Source organism: Perognathus longimembris, chromosome 28 (genome assembly GCF_023159225.1).
Source record: "Perognathus longimembris pacificus isolate PPM17 chromosome 28, ASM2315922v1, whole genome shotgun sequence".
In the NCBI taxonomy this organism is placed as follows: Eukaryota; Metazoa; Chordata; class Mammalia; order Rodentia; family Heteromyidae; genus Perognathus; species Perognathus longimembris.
Window position 1 is genome coordinate 34,590,319 of NC_063188.1, and position 24,571 is coordinate 34,614,889.

Here is a 24,571-nt window from a genome sequence, read left to right on the forward strand (position 1 = left end):
GCTTGAATTCAGGGTCTGGACACTGTTCCTGAGCTTCTTTGTTCAAGGCTAAATCTCTTCTACTTGAGCCACATCTCTGCTTCTGGGGTTTTGCTTGTTAATTGGAGATAAGAGTTTCATGGAAGCCTGAGCTGGCTTTGAACTGCAATCCTCAGATCTCAGTCTCCTCAGTAACTCAGATTACAAGTATGAGCCACAGGTGCCTCACTGATACATAAAGTTTTTTTTTAATCATTGTTGAAAGAAAGATGTGTTATTATGCTTCCGTAATATTTTGACCTCACATTAATGATTGTATACATTTTTTCCCTTATAGGAATGATGAATATGAAGGTAGAAGAGTTACCAGCAAAAACGTGATAAGAAGATTGCATTTGATTGAGCTAGCGTGTTCAATCTGGAGTGTTCATTGCCTATAGGTCATGTTGATATTAAGTACAGTAGTGTTTACAGTTATTACTTAATCTTTGGTTGCAATAAGCTGTATGTGTGTATGTGTTTTTTCATTCAGATACTGTGCTGTTTAGAATTATTCTCATTTCTGTTGCTTCTGAAATTATGTAATAACCATTTGAAGCTCTTTGCCCATGTAATAGTGAGTTACATGTGGATTCTCTGTGTGTAGTGTATAACCTACCATTCTGTGCCCCACATACTACCAACAGAATGTGTTTTCCACCCTTCCCATGTGAATTATGATGACATGCCTGCCAAAAATAACGTGTCAGCCAGTTTTTAAAGTATTAATTGCTAGATATTGTAAATCTTTGTGGTGAATGGCATGTACTATCCACCTCTCGACATCTAACTGCTTTCTATCTGCATGAAAACAGTATGGACAACTCAAAGAAGTGCATTATGACTTACAAAAATGTAGAAATCCTGAGAAGAAAGCAATAAGGTGGTTGTGGGATTTGAATTATGATTTTCCGTGTTTTGGTTTTTGTTAATGGTACTAAGGATGAAAGCCAGGACTACACATGTGCACTATCAACACTGGACAACTAGACTATACCTCAGTCCTGAATTAAGTGATTTTAAATAGATAAGATTCAGGCAATTTTTTTTATTAAATTGATATCCTCATGTTTTGTTGTTAGCATATGATTTATTACTGCTGCTTTTGTGTATTTTTTGTTTTTCAAGAAAAAGCTTTTTAAGTCTTGTAACATTCTTTTATTTTGTATTGCACGCAAATCATAAATAAATATTTTTAAGGTTAAAGTAAAATGCTTAAAAGTTTTTAAATGGATGGCAGTTCTGAGCACACGTGAATGTACTGAGATTTACACGATAGGACGAAAATACTTTCGAAATGAGTATTAGTGATGGTTAGTCTAATGAGTACACTAAATACTAGAACTCATATGATCTCTTTTTGACCTATGCAAAAGAAGCAGCTACTTATTTAGGTAAGTTTTTGTCATTCCTCAAAACTAAAATAGGGTGAAAACAATCCAGAGAACATTAAATCTTCTAAAGTTCTGTTGGTAAACACAACTTTTGAGATTAATATACTCAAAAGTTTTAGTTGAATATGGAGACATTCCACCCATTATCTGTAAATATTCACCTCCCATCATATTGCTAGTATATAAGTTAAATTCCACATTCAGTAAGAGAATATAGTATTTTGGAAGAAATTCTAGTTAACATCTGTGTGTGCCTAATTAATTGGACAAATAACTTCATTTAGGGAGTTATATTTTGTCGACAAAATGAAAGAATTAGTTCATATTGGTGTTTTCCCAAGTATTTTTTGAGAATACATTTGTTTTCATGTCACCAAAATTTTGAGGTTCACATAAGTGTTCTTTTTAGTACTATCAGAAAATTTGCTATAAATTTCCTAAGTAAAATAAAGAAGTTAAGGGCCTGATTGCTTTGTCTTGTTGCTCTGTCTCTACTGTGAGTCATAGTTGGTTTTTTCCCAGTATATAGAAGATGCTGGAGAATGTCAGGTGGCTTCTAGATCCGTCTGCTAATGCTTTAGGATTTACTGGAGAGGCTCAGTGTAGTTTGTTGAATTTGGAGACTTGAATATATGTCATTGTTGAACAAATATTCATTTGAAAGGTTAGAAATTGTCTAACAATTGGGTGTTTTTTTTAACCAGTAATGTTAAGGCAACCTTTTGGTAAGGCACAGAAATTTCAAGTCTCTCCTAACCAGCTAATGTATTATCTGAAAACAATTTTTTTGAGTTTGGGAGTCACACCGGGATTTGATGTCAGGGCTTCACCCTTGCTAGGCAGGCACTATACTCCCCCCCCCCCAGCCCTGTTTTCATTGGTTATTCTTGAGATGTAGGGTCTCACTTCCTGCTCAAGCATGTGCCTAGAACACAGTCTACCTATTTTTGGCTTCCCATCATAGCTGGTATGACAGGTATGCACCAACAAGTCCAACTTCCCTCTGTTGAGATTAAATCTCAGCTTTTCTCCCCTAGCTAGTCTATCTTCCTAATCTCAGCTTCCCACATTGCTTAAAATGACTTAGGATGACAGTCATGTGCTACTACTGTGCCCAAATATGGACTGAAAAGAGAGTCTCAAAACTTTCTGCCCAGGGGGTTGGGAATATGGCCTAGTGGCAAGAGTGCTTGCCTCGTATATATGAAGCCCTGGGTTCGATACCCCAGCACCACATATATAGAAAATGGCCAGAAGTGGCGCTGTGGCTCCAAGTGGCAGAGTGCTAGCCTTGAGCAAAAAGAAGCCAGGGACAGTGCACAAGCCCTGAGTCCAAGGCCCAGGACTGGCAAAAAAAAAAAAAAAAAAAAAAAAAAAACTTTCTGCGCAGGATAGCCCTGAGTTCAGCCTTCTGACTAGGAGTAACGCTATGAACCCAGTGCCCAGCTAAGAAACCTAAATCTTTTATATTAATACTTTATACACATCTATTTTATTTTGTGTGTGTGCACAAACACATACACAGATAGATGTACTTCCTGCTTTTTGGTAGTTAAATGGAGATAAGAATATCATATCATGGACTTCCCTGCATGGGTTGGCTGCAAACCGTGATCCTCAGATCACAGCCTCTTGTGTGGTTAAGAGTACAGGCATGAGGCACTGGTGCCTGGCTGCATAACTGTTTTGATCCTTTAAAAAGATGCTGTTTAGTTTGTTACACTATCTCCTAGGAATTTAAAATATGCACAGTTGTTACTCTTAATATTAGTTGATGAGTGCACTCAAGAGACCTTTTAGTTTTTCTTTTTTTTTAAGTATTTATTATCAAACTGAATTACAGGGTAGTTTTTCTTAACATCTTCCATATGTTGGAATTACTATTTATTTTTATTTATTTACTAACATATTTTGTCATAGAGCCAAAAGAGAATTCTCATATACTTCCAAATGCACATATACATATCTCCCCTACCATTGTTATAAAACACCAATATGATACATGCTTTATAATTGATTAAATACATTGAGACATCATTATCATCCAAAGTCTATAGTTTAAACAAGGATTCACTTTATTTATTGCTAGCTTACATTAGTAATGTGGGGAGGAGGGGAGTTCATTGTTACATTTCCACATAGAACTACTTTATAACGTATTCACCAGAAGTATGCTGCCAATAAAGCAACTCGGAAGGACAAATTCTGAAAATAAATACAATGAGGAGCATCTGTCTTAATCTTGTTTAACTGTGAGAAAAATAAATAGTTTTAAGTTGTCATAAATTCTTGTAGCAGTAACTTTGTGAAACTACTTCATGATGAGTTCCCGGTGCCCATGGAACTTAGCTGCAGATCTGAAAGCTTTTCATATACTGTCTGATATCTTTTTGAGGTGTGGTGAGGGCTCTTATGGGGAACAGATAGCTACTGTAACACAGTTTAAAAGTTTGGTAGAGTTAATGATAGCCTGGTTTTCCTTCTCATGCAATTTGCTGAATGTTCCTACCTACCTACCATTTGGGCTGGCTACAGTTCCATTCAGATGCATCCAGTACTTATGACCTTGCTTTCCAGTCATAATTCTACAGCTCTGAGTATATCTTCTACCTATTCATTCTCCACTCATTCCATCTAGTGGATCAGTAATGTAGCGTGTCTCCCTTGAGCACCAATAGACTGCATGTTTCATGAGAAGGATAAGATACCAGTGTGAGGTGATACAAGTTCCACCCTGCCGTCTTCCCAGAGGAAAAGCACTCTAGCAACCTCGGTGTGTCTTCCAATGTCATTATTGATTAACGGGTTAAGTGGACTGTCTGAACAGCAAAACAACTCCTTCACCTCTCAAGATTTCCTGAAGCAGGCTACCATAGTTTGTGCTTCCCTTCAGCCTTTGTTCTGTGTCAGAGATTCAAAGCAATGCACATATGTCTGCCTTCATTCCTTTGGGTACATAGGATAAACTTGTATTTTACGTATATGATAAACTTCAAATCTAATATCATATCTTCAATCTGCCAGACGTTCTGAGGGTAAGGAAAACAAAGTTTTTGTTTCTTGTTTCCCTGAAAGCTGCTTTTTGGTCTTTTGCTTTAACTTGAGCATGGGCAACACAAAGGAGTTTAAATACATCCAAACTTTCTGGATAGCCTTGGGATATTTACTCAAATAAACACCCTATTCTGAAACACTACCCCTACTTTATATATGAGTAAGCTAGCTTAAACTAGATATTTCTAGAACCTCACATACTCGAGTAACTTACAAAAAACGGTAAGCATAGAGCACCTCAAATGCCCTGCTATACTTTCATGTCAATAACTATGAAGTAAGATTCAAATCCAAGTAATGCAAAACCAAACCCACATTTTTTCTATTGTCTTCTTGAGTTATAATTAGGGATCTCTCTCTCTTTTTTGCCAATACTGGGGCTTGAACTCAAGGCATGAGCACTGTCCCTGGCTTGTTTTTATCAAGGCTAGCACTCTACCACTTGAGCCACAGTGCCACTTCTGGGCTTTTCTGTTTATGTGGTACTGAGGAATCGAACCCAGGGCTTCATGCATGCTTGTCAAGCATTCTATCGCTAGGCCACATTCCCAGCCCTAGGGTTCTCTTTAATTAAAAAAGAATCCTGTGGGTGATAGAGTCATGTGGTTAATAACTCAAAGGGAAGGTGGGTTTGTAATCCCAGCACGTGGGAAGCCGAGACACAAGGATCACAGAGAGAATTTGAGGCTAGCCTAGGAAACATAGGGAGATCTTGTCTTAAAACAACAGTAAAAAAATTCAAAAGGGATAAAAATCATATTGAAGAGGTTTTCTTTTTCCTTCCCTTATCCCTCAGTTCTGATGCTCCCCTTGCCTGAAAACATTACTCCCATGCTCTCTCAGAGTTATTTGTGTCTAGGTAACACATTTCATCTTTTTACACAGAGGTGTGCTATGCATTGTTTTGAACTTTGCTAATGCAATAACTATCCTCTGGACATTATAGGAATGAATTAAAGATTTTTGCGTCCTTTTAATTGTTATTTTTTCACTGAATGCCTATCGTTTCCTAGATATTAAAGTTAAAACCAATATTTTGTTATAAGCGTGTTTCAAGGAAAAATAAGGTATATAAATGAATATTTATTATATTGATATTACTGTTAATAAGTGTATTTAATTACTGCTTTAAAGGAATGTGCATGTACATTTCGCTTGGATCCTCTAACTCTCAGTAGAGTTCGCAATTTACATTCCCACCAGCAATATATTGGGAGTCCCTATTTCCCCACAATCTCAAGAAAACAAATATACTTTTATATCCTCCATCTGCTAGGTGGAAAAATGTTTTATGGTACTTTTTAAACATAAACTTAATATTTAGGACAACTTTAGCTTTACATAGAAGTTGCATACTACAGTATTGATACTTCCCCCTCATTTGCCCTTAAAGGCATGATCCACCCATCCAGTCTTTTTAATGCCAGTCCTGAGGCTTGAACTCAGGGCCTAAGCACTGTCCCTGGTTTTTTGCCATTTCTGAGGCTTGAACTCAGGACCTAAGCACTGTCCCTGGCTTCCTTTTTGCTCAAGGCTAGCACTCTACCACTTGAGCCACAGCACCACATCTGGCTTTTTCTATATATGTGGTGCTGAGGAATCGAACCCAGGGCTTCATGTATACAAGGCAAGCACTCTACCACTAGGCCATATTCCCAGCCTCCCATCCAGTCTTAAACATCACCTTTGGGGGAGAAGGGTTTATATCTCTTGCACTCTCTGTACTTTCTCCCTCAAGGCTGATACTACCACCTGAACCACACATTTTTACATCCTCCTGAGTAGGTAAGATTAGAGGCATGAACCACTACTAGAGCCTTGTACCTCATTCTTGAATTAATTAATTAATTTATTTATTTATTTATTTTCCCATCCTGGGCCTTGGACTCAGGGGCTGAGCACTGTCTCTGGCTTCTTTTTGCTCAAGGCTAGCACTCTGCCACTTGAGCCACAGTGCCACTTCTAGCCATTTTCTATATATATGTGCTAGGGAATCAAACCCAGGGCTTCATGTATATGAGGCAAGCACCCTTGCCACTAGGCCATATTCCCAGCCCGAGTTACCTTTTTTTTTTTTATCAAGAAGATATCCAAAGGGACTGGGGATATAGCCTAGTGGCAAGAGTGCCTGCCTTGGATACACGAGGCCCTAGGTTCGATTCCCCAGCACCATATATACAGAAAATGGCCAGAAGCGGCGCTGTGGCTCAAGGGGCAGAGTGCTACCCTTGAGCGGGAAGAAGCCAGGGACAGTGCTTAGGCCCTGAGTCCAAGGCCCAGGACTGGCCAAAAAAAAAAAAAAAGAAGATATCCAAAGGCCAGAATACATACATGTGTGTGTGTGTGTGTGTGTGTGTGTGTGTGTGTTTTAATTAAATTGGGAGAGTTCAGAAGTATGTTACAGGTAGAAGATACCCATAAGTGCAATCATGGCTAGAAAGCAGAAACACACTAGAGGTTTGACTGGAAAAGCCGAAAGAGAGGCAGTGTTAGTAGATTTTTTAAAAAACTGAGGTTGGTTGAAAAGAGTGCAGTTTACAATGGTGCTCCGGGAAATGGAAACGAGGTTTTTTCCTTTCTTTCTTTTGGAAAAAAAAATTACAGTGGTGACTCTTACAGTCTATATGACAAATTTCTTATTTTTTCTGGCCCAGCTGATACTAGGGCTTGAAAGCATCACTTGAGCCACGCCTCCAATTCTTAGGAAAGCCTTTTCTTTTCCATTCCTGGGGTTTGAACTCATGGCCTGGGCACTGTCCCTGAGCTTCTTTTGCTCAAGGGTAGCACTAAACTACTTGAACCACAGGGCCGCTTGTGGCTTTTTTCTATTTATGTGGTACCGAGGAATATGAACCCAGGGATTCGTGTATGCTAGGCAAGCACTTTACCACTAAGCCACATTCCCAGTCCCTAGGGGAGTTACGTCACAATGCTTTCTGTGTCTATGCAGCGCTGTTACTACAGTTCCCAGTATCCCACGCGGCACCACAGTTTGTCGCGCAGAATTCTGGGAGTTGAGGTCCGCGGCCTAGTCATGCGAGCTAGAGCTAGAGGCCTGTGGAAACATGAAGAGGTAAGGGCCCGTCTGCCTTTTAGGCACCACGGGGAGCGCTATTTAACCTTTTACCTTGAAAGTGGCTTTTATTTTGGCCTTGGCTCTGTCACGTTCTTGGGGGGCGGTTTCATGTGAGCGGGAAGACAAAAGGAGAAGTCGGGGGAGGTAGGCTTGTCGGGCAAAGTTGTGGAAGGGCAGTGACCATGGCGGTTTCCCGAGGAACGGCGTGGAGGCTGAGGCCCAAGGAGAGGACGCCCGGCACGGCGTCTTCCCGTTTCGGAAATAGCTAGCTAGGACCCAGGCCGGGCGTACCCAGCCAGGGTCCTCCCGGCCGCGTCCACCTCATTCTCATCCTTGAAGAGGAGTGGGGGCGAGCGCATTTATTTGCATGGTTTGCGACTTAATACTTGGTGGAGCCACGAAAACATGTAGCGCTTTCAAATTTCAAATGGAGGAAACAATGCCTATGATAAATTGAAACGAAAAGCACAAAATTGGCCCGCTATATTATTACAGGAAAAGAAAGGCATTGCTGTCAGCAGTTCCCCCTACTGGTTCCTTAGTAAAAGGTCTTTTGAACCTAGATGCTTATTATTGGGAACTACAAGCTCAGGCTCGATGATGAATGGGTCAGAAAACCCTTTAAAAGGGTCCTCATTATATTAGATTTGTCTTCACTATGCCAGATCATTCTGGAACAGTGTGGTGAATTTAAAATATTCTCACTTTCACTCTCAGTTACTTGGATCTCTCTCTCTCGCTCTCTCTCTCTCTCGCTCTCTCTCTCTCTCTCTCTTTCTCTCTCTCTCTCTCTCTCTCTCTCTCTCTCTCTCTCTCGGTTCTGATTTTCCCTGCCTGAAAAATAACCTTTAACAAAACAATGATCTATCTCATACATGAAAAATGACGCGCATAATGTATATAGTTTAAACAATAATTATAAATGTTTGAATGTATCACAAGCTTAAGAAAATGCCTCTGTCCCCTCCCATATTGCTTCTTTCCCCTCCCACCTGACATGACCAATATCCAGTATTTTCTGTTATTCTCCTGCTTAGTTTTAAAAATATAATTTTATTGTTATTAATAAAGTGTGATAAAGAGGGATTACAATTTCATATCACATAATGAATAGACCATCCCCTCCTTCACTTTTCCTCAGTTTCCTTCTACCATACCTGCCCACAAGTTACGTAGGTTATTTCCCAATTAGTGTATACTGAATAGCATGATTGCATTTGTTCTGGTTTTTAAAAGTTTTTCCACATATGATATAATTCCCGAACAAAATGTTCCTTGTTTCTGTCCATTTTTTATTTTATACAAATAAACACATATTGTACACATTTTTCTGTTACCTGCTCTTTTTCTCAAATGTATTTAGGCAATATTTTATGTAGAAGAAATGTTATTTGTAAAATCTACCCCAGCTTACAATCTTATTGTTTTTAATCATTTACACATGTCTTAATAATTCTTAAGCTAAGCAGTATTTTAAGTGTTGTAATGACATTTCTTTGTGTGTGTGCAGGTCTGGGCCTTGAACTCAGGGACTGGCTCTGTTCCTGAGCTTCTTTTGCTCAGTGCTAGTGCGCTATTACTTGAGCCACAGCTCCACTTCTGGCCTTTTATGTAGTTTAGTGGAGATAAGAGTCGCATGGACTTTTCCTGCCCAGGTTGGCTTCAAACCAGGATCCTCAAATCTCATCCTGCTGAGTAGCTAGGATTACAGACATGAGCTCCCAGCTCCCAGCATGACTTTTTGAGATATGTATGTTAATATATTTTCCTATGGTTTATTCATCCAAAAAATTGAATATTGCCAGGCCCAAGTAGCTCGCAGCCTGAAATCCTAGCTACTCAGGAGGCTGAGATCTGAGGATCACTGTTCAAAGCCAGCCAGGGCAGGAAAGTCATGAGACTCTTATTTCCAATTAACTATTTTTTAAAGCCAGAAGTGAAGCTATGGCTCAAGTGATAAAATGCTAGCCTTGAGCAAAAGAAGCTCATGGACAGAGCCCAGTTCCTGAGTTCAAGCCCCAGGACCAGAACCAAAAAAAGAATATATAATATTATTATGTAACATTATATAATAACTATATATTATTCATTCATATTCTGTCTCTCTTTCCCTAGGCACATATACAGAACACTATCATGTATATCTCTTTTCCCTAAATAAATTAGAAACTTCTTAAAGATAGAGACTTGTTTTGAGTATCTTTGATTTCCATCACTAAATAGCACAATGCCTTCTGAGTAAGTAGATAATCAGTAAATATTTGTAGAGTGAAATAATATGTACCAACTTTTTTGATCCACTCATCTATTGTAGGGCATCTGGACTGTTTCCATAACATGACTATTGTGAGTAGTGTATCACTAAACATGGATGTGCAAGTGTGTTTGCCATATCCTGACTTGTAATGTTCTGGATACATGCCCAAGAGTGGTATGGCAGGGTCATAGGGAAGTTCTGTGTTTAGGTTTTTGAGGACTTCCAAACCACCATCCAGGGTGATAGTACTAGTTTACATTCCTACCACCAGTGCAAAGGGTTCCTTTTTCCTCACATCCCCGCCAGCATTTGTTGTTTAAATTCTTGGTGCTGGCTAATCTAACTGGGATGAGATAGAATCCCAGAGTTGTTTTGGTTTGTATTTTCTTTATGGCCAGGGATGTTGAACAGAATTCTCTCATGTGTTTATTTGTTGTCTTTACTTCTGAGAAGTCTGTCTTTTAAGTCCTTTGCCCACCTAATGTTTGGTTTATCAGGGTTTGGGGGGGGGGGCTGAGGGGCTACTTTCTTAAGTTTCCTGTATTTTGAATATTAGGCCCATAGAATAAACAATAAAGAGCAGTTGATTATTAGCAAAGTGTTTTGGAATGAATGGGGTCATTAAGGGTCAGTAATAAGCATAAGGAATGTTATTTTGAGACATTCTCATCCACTTTCTGTATCTATTCTTGTATCTGCTTCAGGATAAACAGCTGTATGAAGAGTGATGAACAAGTCCTGGAAGAGCTGGAAACAGAAGGAGAGAGGCAGCTGAAAAGCCTTCTTCAGCATCAGCTTGACACTTCTGTCTCCATTGAAGAGTAGGTATTGATTTTGCTAAAAAGCAAGAATGTTATAGATTCTCCCAAGTGACAAACCACTCAATTTAGGAGGAGGGGGTGACGGTAGTACTGGGGTTTGAATTTAGGGCTTCATTCTGCTAGGGAGATGCTGTACCTCTTGAGCCATTCAGCCAGCCCCTTTTATCATTGGCTGTTTTCAAGATAGGGTCTCACTTTATGCTATGGCCAGCCTGGACTGTAGTCCTCCTACTTGTGCTTCCCTTTGTCTCTGCAAAGATAAGCAAGGCACTGTTTCCCTTGTTGGTTAGGATAGCAGGTGTGTGTCATTGAACACAGCCATTGGTTGAGGTGGAGCCTCAAGAACTTTTATGCACAGGCTGACTCAAACTATGATATTTTAATTTCTGCCTTCCAAGTATCTAGGATTATTGGCTTTATCTACCACACTCATCTGACAGACCCTCTTAAAGCCTGGGTAGAACACTCTGCCACTTCCTTTGGCAGGCTTTTATATGTTAACCAAGGTTTGACTTCTGTGTCTCTTCCTCTAGGAAGATTTTTCTATCCCATAACCTGGGCCACGGACCTTTCTTATATACCCCAACTTTTCCACAGTATAGCATTTATAACTCAGTATTGTCATAGCTTGTTTATTTGCCACTCTTCTATTTTCTACTGTTCTTTCACAAAAGCAAAAGACATTTTAATCTATTTTTAACTATTAAACCCTCAAAATATGGCAAAATGATGCATACAAGTACTCTTTTGTTGTTTTGTTGGTCATGGAGCTTGAACTCAGGGCCTGGGCGCTGTCCCTGAGCTTTTTTGCTCAAGGCTAGCACTCTACCACTTTGAGCCACAGCAGCACTTCCACTTTTTCCGATAGAGATAAGAGTCTCATGGCTTTTCCTGCCCAGTCTGGCTTTGAACTGTGATCCTCAGATCTCAGTCTCTTGAGTAGCTAGGATTACAGATGTGAGCCACTGGCACCCAGAAATATTTATAATTTAGTCATTTATTAGTCCTGGATGAGGGAACTATTGATAGAATTCTGTATTGTTGCAGTGGTGCATCAACTTACAAATGGAATGTGAGAAAAAAATGACAAGTGAGTTTCACTGTGTCTGCTATAATGCTTAATGTCCATTGCCATGAATTCTGATCACCATAATATGTTCTTACCCACTTCTTGCTTGTTTTACAGATGTGTCTCCAAGAAAGAGAGCTTTGCTCCTGGTACCATGTACAAGCCCTTTGGCAAGGAAGCAGCAGGGACTATGACTTTGTCCCAGTTTCAGACACTACATGAAAAGGACCAGGAAACTGCTTCTCTCAGGGAACTAGGGCTCAGTGAAACAGAAATCTTGACTTGGAAGAGCCATGTTTCGGGTGAAAAGGTGAGTGGGGTATGTTTTTGGTTTTTTCCTGGAGAATAAGGAACATCTCTTTATTTGTTTGTTTGTTTGGTTGGTTGGTTTGGTTTGGTTTTTTTGCCATTTCTGGGCCTTGAACTCAGGGCCTGAGCATTGTCCCTGGCTTCTTTTTGCTCAAGGCTAGCACTCTGCCAACTTGAGCCACAGCGCCACTTCTGGCTGTTTCTATATATGTGGTGCTAAGGAATCAAACCTAGGTCCTCATGTATACGAAGCAAGCACTCTTGCCACTAGGCCATATTCCCAGCCCATGGCTTTTTTTTTTTTTTGCCAGTGCTGGGGCTCAGGACTCAGGACCTGAGCGCTGTCCCTAGCTTCTTTTTGCTCAAGGCTAGCACTCCACCACTTGAGCCACAACACCACTCTGGCTGTTTTCTATATATGTGGTGCTGAAGAATCGAACCCAGGGCTTCATGTATTCGAGGTAAGCACTCTACCACTAGGCCATATTCCCAGCCAAGCTCATGTCTTAAAAAAAATTATTTCTTTATTGTCAAAGTGATGTACAGAGGGGTTACCGTTTCATACATAAGGCAGTGTGTACATTTCTTATCCGACTTGTTACCTCTTCCCTCTTCCTCCCTCTCCACCTTCCCCTTTCCCCATTCCCCCCATGACTTGTACAGTTGGTTTATAGCATATAGTTTTGTAAGTATTGCTGTTGCATTGGTTTGTCTTTTATCCTATGTCTCTCCATTTTGATATTCCCCTTCCCTTCCCTAGTTCCAATACACATATATACAACATCCAGGGTCCTTTGGCTTTTAAGATCTAGACATTCATGAAAGGATAGCTGTTTGTTCACTTTTTAAGGTCCAAGACAGGACTCAAACTCAGTACCTGATGCTTTTTTTCATTGGCTAGCACTCTACCAACTGAGCAATGCCTCCAACCCCTATTTGTTCACTTCTTAGTTACCACTATAAGTGCGTTCAGTTCCTGTGCCTTGATCATCTTTCTTACTTGAGGCATCAGAGCATCACTTTCAGGCAATGTCTTCTATGAAATGCTCCATCTCCTTTCTTTTTGGTTTCAGAAGAAAAGGCTAAGGGCAACTCCAGAAGCAATACAGAATCGCCTCCAAGACATTGAAGAAAGGATCTCAGAGCGTCAACGCATCCTTTGCCTGCCCCAAAGATTTTCAAAAAGCAAACAACTGACCCGACGAGAAATGGAAATAGAAAAGTCTTTATTTCAGGGAGCTGATCGGCACTCCTTCCTTAAGGCTCTTTATTACCAAGGTAAGTGATCCTCACTGATTTTGCTATGTTCTTTTATTGAGAAAGATTTAATAGTAAGATATGAGGTATAGAGAATTAGTGAAGGGACTGGGGGAAAGGTAAGCTAATACTACCTTTAAGGAATGTAGAGTTCCACAAGACAGACAAAACATGTGTGCAGTTACTTGCATGACAGCATGGAAATTGTTACAGTGATTTGAATCAAGTGCTGGGGGAGCACAGAACATGTAGCTTCTAAATTTAGTTGGGGGAGGTAGAAGTTGACATTCTTGCTGTTTTGATGGATCGACAGGCATTTGTCAGGGAAAGGGGAAAGGACATTACAAATAGTGAATAGGAGCAGGACTGAAAGGGGCCTGGTGTATCCAGAGAATAAGAAGATTGATGTGGCAAGGGTTTGAGGAGTGGTAGAGAGTGATGGGCTGATGCTGATATGGGAGGGAAGGCTAGATTGTGAAGGGTCTATAAAATAGCACAAAATATATACATACATTAAATGTGTCTTTCTCAGAAAGATTTAAACAGATCAACTTTAGTAGGAATGGTAGAAGGTGTATAGAAGTTTAAGAATGGTTCCTGACTTTGTTCCAAGTATTGTCTGGTCAGAGATATACACATAAAACATTCAGTAATAATACTAGATAAGGTTTCTAAGTGCTGTGGAAGTTCAGAGTTTTATTGGTCTGGCTGAAGAAGGCCTCTCAGAGGAAGTAAAATTTCAATGTTTTTTTAGTACTGCCTATTTAAACAGGGAATGGCATTTCAAATGTTGGTATAAATACGATCAATGGTTTGGGGGATGTTGGAGATGTTTGGAAATGTAACTAAGAGTTGTAGAATTCATTTGGTTGATAGTAAAGAACTATACACAGTTTTTCAATTAATGAATTTGAACAGGAAATTTGTTGAGCTAGGAGTAATATGATAAAAACCATATTTGAAGATGATTAATGTGATAGGCAATAAATAGGAATAAACAAAGGAAACAGAAAATGCTGAGGAGCTTCGTATTCATTTAGACATGAAGATCTAGACCACAATGATGACAGTGGTATTGGAAAGGGTTTGGTTATAAGAGATACTACAAAGGAAAAGGGTCAATGAAGAGGAGTGTGTCATAAATGTTTCAAGGCTATTAGACTTAATAATTGGCCAAATTAAGAAATCCATTATGGGAAAATTTTGAAGAAGGATGTGTTTGAGTTGGTTGAGAGTGGCAATTAGAAATAAAGCCAGAAGAAGAGAGGTCAGAGGTAGGTATGTGGCATTGAAAATAATCTCTGCTTAGATGATATCTTAAAGTCAAGATAAAGAATGAATGATTTGTTAGAAATACACCATAGATGTGGCAGAGTGGTGGTAAAGGAAGGAATGAGTGAATAAATGAGCGACCTTTTGTGGATAGGTATTATGGCATGCTGATTATGAACAATGGGCTTTGAAGGCAGACTGCCTAGGAAGATCTGGCTCCCCCATCTACTAGCTATGAGATGCTGAGCAAGTTATTCTGTAGTTAAGTTTCTTCATCTGTAAAATGGGAATATTAATAGTATAAAATTATTAAGGACTAGGTGAAGTAATACATGTAAATCACATTAAACACTGCCTGCTATTTGGGTGCGGGGTGGGGTGGAGGGGTGTATGAAACTGTTCTGTTTCCAACTTTTGAACTCCTTTTAAACCTTCACAGCACACCACAAAAAGACAAGTGCAGACAAGTACATGACCTCAATGAAGAGGAAGATAAAATTAGGCACAAAAGGCAAGTCGAGAGTTTTCTTAAAGTGTTAGATTTAGGAATGTTACCTAGGGTCCCAAAATTCTAAGTTAAACATATAATTCCATATTCAGTATATGAAAATGTTTATAGGCATGATCCAGCTAGAAGATATTACCCTGATCTGAAATATTAGAGCAATTAGTAAAGAAATGTAATGTTTTTATAATTAGTGTTTTTATCTCTGCTCTTTTAAGTTACTATGCCAAACAGAAATTGACCTTACTCATTTCATTAGATCCTATTTCACAAATAATTCTGAATATTTTTATTAACCAGTAAATTATAATTATTGATGATGATGGTGATAAAATAGCTAACATTTTATTTTTGAAATGCATGTACAGTAACATTGCATGGGGCTGGGTTGGGTTTTTTCTTTTTTTTTTGACATAGAGTTCTGTGAGTTTTCTATCGTAGATTCTCGTAGCCACCATCACAATCAGTAGAAAGAACTCCATCACTCTGAAAAACTCCCTCATGCTATCTCTCTATAGTCACTCCAACTCTCTCCCATAAATCCTGACAATCACTTATATGTTCTCCATCATTTTAGATTTATCTTTTGGGAACTGTCATTTAAATGGGATCATACAATGTATAATCTTTGGTCTGGCTCCTTTCACTCAGCATAATGCCTTTGAAACTCATTCAAGTTATTTGCATCAATAGTTCATTCACTTTGTGAAGTCAACATTTCATTGTATGGATGTTCCATCATTTCCCATTTACCCATTGAAGTATAATTTGGCTTATTTCCAGGTTATGAATAATATTGTTATGAACATTCTTGTATAGGTTTCTGTGTGAACTTAAGTTTTTATTTCTCTAAGGTAAATATCAAGTGGGATTACTGGGTCATATGGTAAGTGTATATTTAACTTTATATGAAACTGCCGAATCATTTTCAGAGTGGCTGTACCATTTTGCATTCCCACCAACAATGTATGAGAGTTCCACCTGCTGTATTTTCTTTGTCAGCACTTGGTTTCATCAGTATTTATTTTGATTGTTCTAACAGGTATGAAGTGGTACCTCATTGTTCTTTTAATTTGCATTCCTTTGATGTCTAATGATGTTAAATATCTTTTCATATGCTTATTTGCCATCCTTATATACTTTGTGCTAAAGTGTGCATTCAAACCTTTGGCCATTTTATCTCTGGGGTGTTTATTTCTTTCCTGATGACTTTTGAAATTTTGTTATATGTTTATAATATGTGTATGCATATATATAAACACAATCCTCTATTAAATATGTAATTTAAAATATTTTCTTCCAGTTTATGCCTCTTTTCATTTTCTTAGTATTTTTTGCAGACAAAACCTTTGCTTTTATTGCATAGAATATATATATATAAAACATAAAATTTAAGATGTTAACCACTTTTAAGCATATGCTTCTAAAGATGAAGTTATTTACTTTGTTTTGCAACAATTATCATCATCTAGCTGCAGAATTTTTTAACTGAACCATTAACTACTACATCCTCATTTCCTTCTCCCCCACGTTGAGGCAACCAGCATTCTAATTTCTGTCTATGAATTAAACTGGGTACCTCTTATAAACAGAATCATGCACTACTTGCCCTTTTATAACTGGATTTTGTTATTTCTGTTTCATTTTTTTTCAAGGTAAGGTCTTGTTATATAGTCCCGGCTGGGCTGAAACTCTCTGTGGAGTCCAGGCTGGCCTTGCACTCATGATCTTCCTGCCTCAGCCTCCAAGTGCTAAGGTTATAGGTGCTCACTACCTTTCAAGGTTCACTAATAAAATGTCAGAATTTATTTCCTTTATAAAGCTAAATAATATTGCATTGTATAGATGTACCACTTTTATTAGTATGTATTAGTTGTATGAAGGCATTTTGTTGGGATATTTCTATAACATTACCCTTTAAAAATTTTTGTTAACAGTTCACAGTTTGGTTGCTTTAATGATTTAGCTATTGGGAGTAATGCCTTTGTGAACATGATTGTGCAGATGTTTGTCTGTTTTCAATTATTTTTTGTATAGATACTCAGAAGTGAAATCATATGATAATCTACACTTAATTCTTTATGGACAACAACATATCCTTTCCATAGAGACTGCCATTTTATATTCCTACTAGCAATGCACAAAAATTTCAATTTCTTTATACTCAGGATCATTTGTTTTCTAGGTTTTTTTCCCCTCTTCTCTTGCTCTTCATATTAGCCACCTTGAGAAGCATGAAGTTGTTTGTCATTATAGCTTTGGTTTGAATTTCCCTAATAACTGGTATCATATACTTTTGGACTATTTGTACATTTCCTTTAGAGAAATGTCTGTTCAAGTGTCTGCTTATTTTAAAATGCTTGCTTGTTTATTTTCATTGAGTTATAGGAGTTCTGTGTATATTCTAGATATTTATCTCTTATCAGATTAAGGATTTACAAATACTTCCTCCTTTTCTGTGGGTTACCTTTTCACTTTTTTGATAGTTTCCTTTGATGAACAAAGTTTTTATGAAGTCCTGTTTGTTTATTTTGTCTTTTGATTTTTGCTTTTGATGCCATATCCAGGAATTCATTGCCAAATCCAGTATCATAAAACTTTTCCCCATGTTGTCTTCTGAGCTTTTAGAGTTTTTGCTTTGTTGCTTAGGTTGTTGATCCATTTTGAATTACTCTTTGCATGCAGCCTAAGTTAAGGATCAAATTTCATGTTTTGCTTATTGATATCCAATTTTCCCAGTGCTACTTTTTTAAAAGATTTCCTTTTTACACTGAATAATCTTTGCACCCTGTTCAGAAATCATTTGACCACTTCTGCACTCTCTTCTACTCTTCTGGTATATATATTTTATGACAGTGCCCCAGAGTTTTAATTATTGTATCTTTGCAGTAAGTTTTGAAAGGAAGCATGAGACTTGCAATAGTTTTGATTAATTTTCTTTTTCAACATTGTTTTGGATATTGGAGAGGGGTCCCACAAATTTCCATAAGAAATTTAGGGTAGATTTTTCTATTCGTGCAGAATTGCATCATTGAGATTTCTATAGTGAGTGCATTGAATCTGTAGATAGCTTTGAATAATAAAGACTAAATTCTTTTAGTGCATGACCATGAGATACCTTTCTGTTATCTGAGTCTTCTTTCATTTCCTTTTGCAATATTTTGTAGTTTTCAGAGGATACAACTTCCACTTGAGAGCATTTATACTACCTTTTATGTTTACCTTTATATTTATGTTAATTGTACTAGTGCTTTTTGTGTGGATATGAATTAGTATGTCCATTTATTTCAGCCTAAAAAATTCCTTTTAGATTTTTCTTGTAGAGCAGGTCCTTCAATGATGAATATTATCCAATTGTTTATATATTTCAATTTTGTTCTTTTTTTTTTTTTTTTTTTTTTTTTGGCAGTCCTGGGGCTTGGACTAAGGGCCTGAGCGCTGTCCCTGGCTTCTTTTTGCTCAAGGCTAGCACTCTGCCACTTGAGCCACAGCACCACTTCTGGCCATTTTCTGTATATGTGGTGCTGGGGAATTGAACCCAGGGCTTCATGTATGCGAGGCAAACACTCTTGCCACTAGGCTGTATCCCCTATATATTTCAATTTTGAAGTATAGGTTTTCCCTACCATTTTATTAACATCCATTAATTGTACAGGATTATTGGTTTCATTGTGACATTTTCATATATGATTATAATTTACTTCAACCAGAATCATCCTCTTGTTACCTTCTTGTACCTTCTTTCTCTGAAATTTAACTGTGATGGATATAAACTTTTGGTTCACAATCTTTTTCAGTATATTGAATATGCCATCTTATTATCTTCAGGCTTCCTTGGTTTCTGGTAAGTCAGTTATTAATCTTGTTGAGGACCCCTTGTCCTTGGTGAGTTTTTTTGGTCATTTGTCAGTTTTGGAAAGTTATCAACCATTATCTCTAAATGATCTGGTCATTTTCTTGCTTTCTTCTGACATTCCTGTCATGTGTATGTTGGTATCTCGGAGGTTTATGAGATTCTACAGTTCTCTGGGGTTCTGCTAATTTTTCTTTATACTTATTTTCTTCCCCATAGAATGGCCTAATCTCCTTAGAGTAAATAGTAGACAGATCTTTGACATATGTTTGATCGTTTCTTTCTTCTGCCAACTCAATCTTCTTTTGAGTCCTCTTAGTAAAAATTACATTTTATTTTACTTTTCAACTCCAGAATTGCTAATAGATTTGTTATTTCATTTCTTTCTAATTTTTATTCTCTGGTTGCATTAGGGTTTGAACACAGAGCCTTAAGCTTGCTAAGCGGATGCTCTACTATTGGAGCCTTTATAGTTCATTTTTCAGCTAGCTCTTATTTCATTCATGTCCAGGTTATCCTGGACTACATCCTTCTATTTGGGATGATAGTCACACATCACTTCATCTAGCCATTGTGCCCCATCCCAAGCCTTGGGTAGCAGTTGTGTACCATAACCCCCAGCCTTGGTTGAGATGGAGTCTCACAGAGTTCTATGCCTGGATTGGCCTTGAACTGTGATCTTCTTTTTTGCCAGTCCTGGGACTTGAACTCAGGGCCTGAGCACTGTTCCTGGACTCTTTTTGCTCAAGGCCAGCACTCTACCACTTCTGGCTTTTTCTATATATATATGGTACTCAGGAATCCACCCAGGGCTTCATGTATGTGAGGCAAGCACTGTACCACTAGGCCACATTCCCAGCTCCTATGATCTTTTTAAGACTTAACCAAGATAATTTTATTTCACAAGGATATTATTTTGCCAAGGTAGTATCTCCTAAGTAGCTAGGATCACAGGCTTGAGTCACTGTGTCTGGTTTTTCTGATTATTTTATTGCCTATTCTGTAAGGCATTCTGAAACTTAGTTCCTTATATGTAATTTACTTTTTTTTCTTTTGGTGACAATCCTTGGGTTTGAACTCAGAGCCTGGGTGCTGTCCTTGAGTTTTTTGGGGTCAAGGCTAACCCTACCACTTGAGCCACAGCTCCAATTTTTGGTGGCTAATTGGAGATAAGAATTTCACAGACTTTCCTACCTGTGCTGCCTGTAAACCACAGTCTTCAGATCTCTGCTTCCTAAATAGCTAAGATTAAAGGTGTGAGTCATTAGTGCTTGGCTCCATAGTTCAGTTGTTTGAAGAATTTATAATAACCATTTTAAAGGTTTTTTACTAGGCCTAGCATGCTTCCTTAGGACAGATTGTGTTGACTTTCTTCTGCGTATGTGCCATACTTCCTTTTTTTCAGCATCTTGTATTGTTTGCTGCAAATCAGACATTTTAAATAATATGTGATAATTCTAAAAATCCAATTCACTATCCTATAGATTTATTGTTGAATGACATTCCTACATGAATTCTGTAAATTCTCTGTGTTCAGTTAATATAATAGACTGCTAACAATTGGAGGGAGTTTTTCTTAAATGGCTTAAATCAAAAAGTCTACCAGTCTTTGCTGAGACTCTGTGTATATTTATGTTGGGGTACTATTTCAATATTCAGCCCAACAGTTTACTATTCTGCCCTAGCCTTCACTTTCTCCTTGCCCAGAACCTCAAGAGGTGAGTTCCAGCAAGAGGTGAGATACTAGGGTGTTCTGAGGCTTTAATTTTCCTGGGCACTCACATAGTATTGTACATGTTCAGTACCTGTTTTTTTTGGTCTGAGACTGGGACTCAAACTTGGTACCTGACATTTTCGTTCATTAGCTAGTGCTCTACCAAGTTAGCCATGCCTCCATCCCCTGTTCATTACAGTCTACGTTGTCAGGAATGTTTGAATTACTGAAAGCTATGGAAATCTCATTCACTGTTTTTCTTTTAAGTTTTTTCCTTTGTGTCAGTCTGTCCTTAGTGTTAATGCTATCTCAAACAGCTGTACTATTACAGAGTCTGTACTGTTTGGTTTTGACAAATACCCTTGGGATGGAGTATTCTCACAAAGTGGGATGAGGCAGGTCAAAGACAATCAGTCATAATGTAGCTTTCCATTGAGGTACCAGGAATGTCAGATAGTAAAAATAGTACTGTCGCTTTGGTTTCAGCTATACTGCTGAATTTTATATCTACTGTAGTTGCAATGTTGTTGGGTTTCAAGACTCCTGTAATGATGGAGAGAAAGAGATGGAACTATGGAAATTGCAATATTAGAAATATTACTTGCCTTACTGAGTTTTTCTTGAAAACTGCTCATGTTTTGTTGCAACCTTTTAATTTATTTCCAGACTTAGAAAAAATGTGATATAGAGAAATTTTGCCATTGTACTTTTTACCTTTATGGAATAGCAAACTTTCAGAGATCCTTACTTGAACATTTCATAGTTGAAGTCTTTCCATTCTTTTACCACTGGCCTATCTGTATTATTATATTTGGGAAAAAGTGAGTTTTTTTTGTAGTATTTAGTTAGGACATTTCACTATTTTATTGAGTTTTCATTTATTGCACACCATAAAACTTCTCCTCTTAAGTGTATATTCAAAGATTTAGTAAATTTATACAATTCATGTAACATAATTGCAGTCTAGTTTTAGAACATTTCTATCACTTCAAAGATTTCTCTCAGTTCCCATTTCTCCTCCCAGTCTAAGCAGCCACTAATATACTATCTAATCTCTATGGATTTGCCTATTTCGGACATTTTATATAAATGAATCACATAATATGTGGTGTTCTCTAACTCAGTATAATGTTTTCATTACGTCTAGAACATTATGCCTAGAGCTAGTACTTTTCCAGGTTCCCCAAGGGATTCTGGGTGTGTGCTGAGAACATCTTCAATACTTAGCCATGCAGTTTGTATTTCCATTTTAGCTTCCATTTCTTGCTTACACAAAACCTCAAGGTTAGTTGAAGATGAGTTCATAGAGCCTTTTCAGATCTTTGCTAAGCATGCACAAGCCTTAGCATGTCTATAGCTATAAAGTATGTCTGTGGCTGTCTAGATTACCAGAAATATGCTGGAGCTTTTTAGAACCCCCTCTGGACATCTCATTCCCTACATTTTGCCTATCTAAGCTTTTTGATTAACCTAGATTTTCCCTAACTGTGACTCACCACCTCAGGTAGCTATGAAATTCAACAACAGCCTCTCATTCATTTTGGCAGTCTTGGGAAAAGGGCTGTTCATACTTGGTAAACTTGGTCTAGTCAGATAGAGAGAGGGTGTTGCTTGTGAGATTTTCTTAGAGATCACCAGCCAGATCATGTAATGACGGTTCTCTAGGAATTATGCTTTGAAGGGCTCCGGTCCCATTTCCCCCCTCTAGTGGCTAGTTTGTTTTGTTTGAGATTATTGGTTTTTAAGGTTCTTACTGACCTGGGAGAAAAGAATGGGAATAGCACAAGTTAAGATACTACAAAATGCATCATTCTTACTGTGCTTCAGCTATTTTCTTAAAGAAAAGATCCCCAATTGTTGCAAGCTTTTGGTTATTTTCTAGAGTTATAAAAATTGGTTCTGACAGGTTTTGTTTTATTTTGTTTTCTTTGTTCTTGAGCCTTATTGAGAGAGAAAAGAAAGTGGAACTCCTGCAAGCAGGGGTCTGAGAAAGACTGAGCCCAACTATGTGTTGTTTTGTTTTCTTTGTGCTAGTTCTGGGGCTTGAACTCAGGGCCTAGCCACTATCCCTGAGCTTTTTCACTCAAAGCTATCACTCTACTGCTTGAGCCACAACTCCACTTCCAGCATTTTAGTGGTTAATTGGAGATAAGAGTATCACAGACATTTCTGCTGAGACTGGCTTTGAACTGGGGTCCTCAGATCTCAACCTCCTGAGTAGCTGGATTACATCAGTACCCGGCTGGTTCTGACAGGTTTTTCATTTTGTTTTGTTTTTTGCTGGTCTTGGGTTTGAACGCATGGCCTGGGCACCGTACCTGAGCTTCTTTTGCTCAAGGGTAGCAGCACTCTACCATAGCACCACTTCCAGCTTTTTCTGTTGGTACTGAGGAATCGAACCCAGGGCTTCATGCATGCTAGGCAAGCACTCTACCACAAAGCCATATTCCCAGCCCCTGACAGTTTTGAGGTTTTTTTTGCAAAAGCATTCAACTTTTTAGTGATTATGAAGCAATGAAGGCACCTACTAGGTTAAAACTGGCTTGCTCTGTTACACACAAGGGTAATCAATAGTGAGATTATTGTGCATCTGCTGTCTGGAATTTCAATTTAAAAACAAATTTAAGGGAACTTGGTTACTGCTGACCTCTTAAGGAACATAGTGGGGGAAACCATCTGCAGGTACCTCAAATTGCTACACATTGCTTTACAAAAACAAGCTTCCCAGCTGGTGTTTAGCTTGCTCTTGAGAGGAGGTCCCCATTTTAGGATGTTTGGATACACACCTTCTCCTGCTGGATAGTTTCCTTTGAGCATTAGTTTTCTTCAACTTTGATCAGTCAAACTTCTCCACTTCAGACATGTCTGGTTTATCACTCATCTTGAGTAAAAGGCTAGAGGCCTGGTGGCTCAGGCAAGACAAAGACCACTAGCTGGCTCCAGGATGGTTGAGTAGCCCCTGATAGTTTTTAAACCAGTTTTCTCATTGCATTTTTCAGAAACCTCTTCTATATTATCTTTCCTATTTTTCCCATTCTACTATTCCACTTTCTTTTTTCACATTTCTTATTAGCATTAGTTGTACAAGGGAATTTCATTTTGATATGTCCATATATATATGCAGTGTACCTTGGTCAGTCTCATCCCCTCCCTCTCTCTCCTTCCCAATTCAAACAGCTTTATTGTTCCATTTTCACACATATAACCTAATGTATTTTGACCATATTCACCCTCTGTCACCCTCTCCATTCCCCTTCCCCTCCCACTAATCTACATCCTGTCCGGACCTATTTTATATCCCTGTCATTTTTTAAATGCCTGTTCCTTGATCAAAGGATTTCCAGCGTGCCATTTCACACACACATACAGAGTATTTTAATCAGATTGACCCTTATTCTCACCTTCTCCATTCCTACTACCCATTATTATTCAGCTTTCAATGAGTTTAGTTTTGCCATTTTTATTCACAGATGTAATGTGTTTTGATTATTGTTCACCCTCTTGATGTTCTCTTTTCCTTCCTACTCCCTCTACTCCCCTCAACTAGTCCCACAATTACAAATACGTTTTCTGTGTATGTATGTTTGTGTGAGTGTATATGTATCCTTTATGCCATTACATATATTTTATCTCTTAGCAGGCTTCTTCCCAATTTCAAGCAGCAAGAAATTTTCAACTCCTTCATGCTTTGTTTTCTGCTAACTTCTACATTCTAACTCTCTCTTTCTACTGAATTCAAGTCTTAGGAAAATCCTTTCTACTTAAAGCTAATTTTTATACCTTAGTGCTGTATCCTATACTAATCTCCTAGTAGCATTTCTGTTTTTGCTTAGGATTGCTTTGGTGTCTTTTGTGCTTCCTATCAATTTTAGAATTTTTCTATTTTGTGGAAAAAATGACATTGAATTTTGATGGGAATTGCACTGAATTTGCAGATTGCTTTTGGTAGTATAGTCAGTTTCATAATATTAA

At 38.2% G+C, this 24,571-nt stretch overlaps 2 protein-coding genes and 1 pseudogene across 5 annotated transcripts in view; 2 read left to right on the forward strand and 1 right to left on the reverse strand.

The window, feature by feature from the left end:
- The window catches only part of Nup62cl (nucleoporin 62 C-terminal like), a 64,627-nt gene extending 63,514 nt beyond the window's left edge, over window positions 1–1,113 (forward strand). The window contains exon 7 of the mRNA XM_048336809.1: window positions 317–1,113. The gene's annotated coding sequence lies outside the window, so the exon portion shown is untranslated. The remainder of the gene's footprint in view (window positions 1–316) is intronic.
- Window positions 1,114–7,474: 6,361 nt separating this feature from the next.
- Window positions 7,475–24,571, forward strand: part of Rbm41 (RNA binding motif protein 41) — a 42,947-nt gene continuing 25,850 nt past the window's right edge. For 2 of the 4 annotated variants that reach the window (XM_048335964.1, XM_048335968.1), the window contains exons 1-5: window positions 7,475–7,539; window positions 10,504–10,620; window positions 11,807–11,999; window positions 13,072–13,276; window positions 14,967–15,038. In XM_048335964.1, the coding sequence (XP_048191921.1) occupies window positions 7,532–7,539; window positions 10,504–10,620; window positions 11,807–11,999; window positions 13,072–13,276; window positions 14,967–15,038 (595 nt within the window). In that variant the 5' untranslated portion in view covers window positions 7,475–7,531. The remainder of the gene's footprint in view (window positions 7,540–10,503; window positions 10,621–11,806; window positions 12,000–13,071; window positions 13,277–14,966; window positions 15,039–24,571) is intronic. The other 2 variants (XM_048335966.1, XM_048335967.1) reach the window with 2 other exon arrangements.
- On the reverse strand, window positions 23,084–23,678 carry LOC125343500 (annotated as a pseudogene).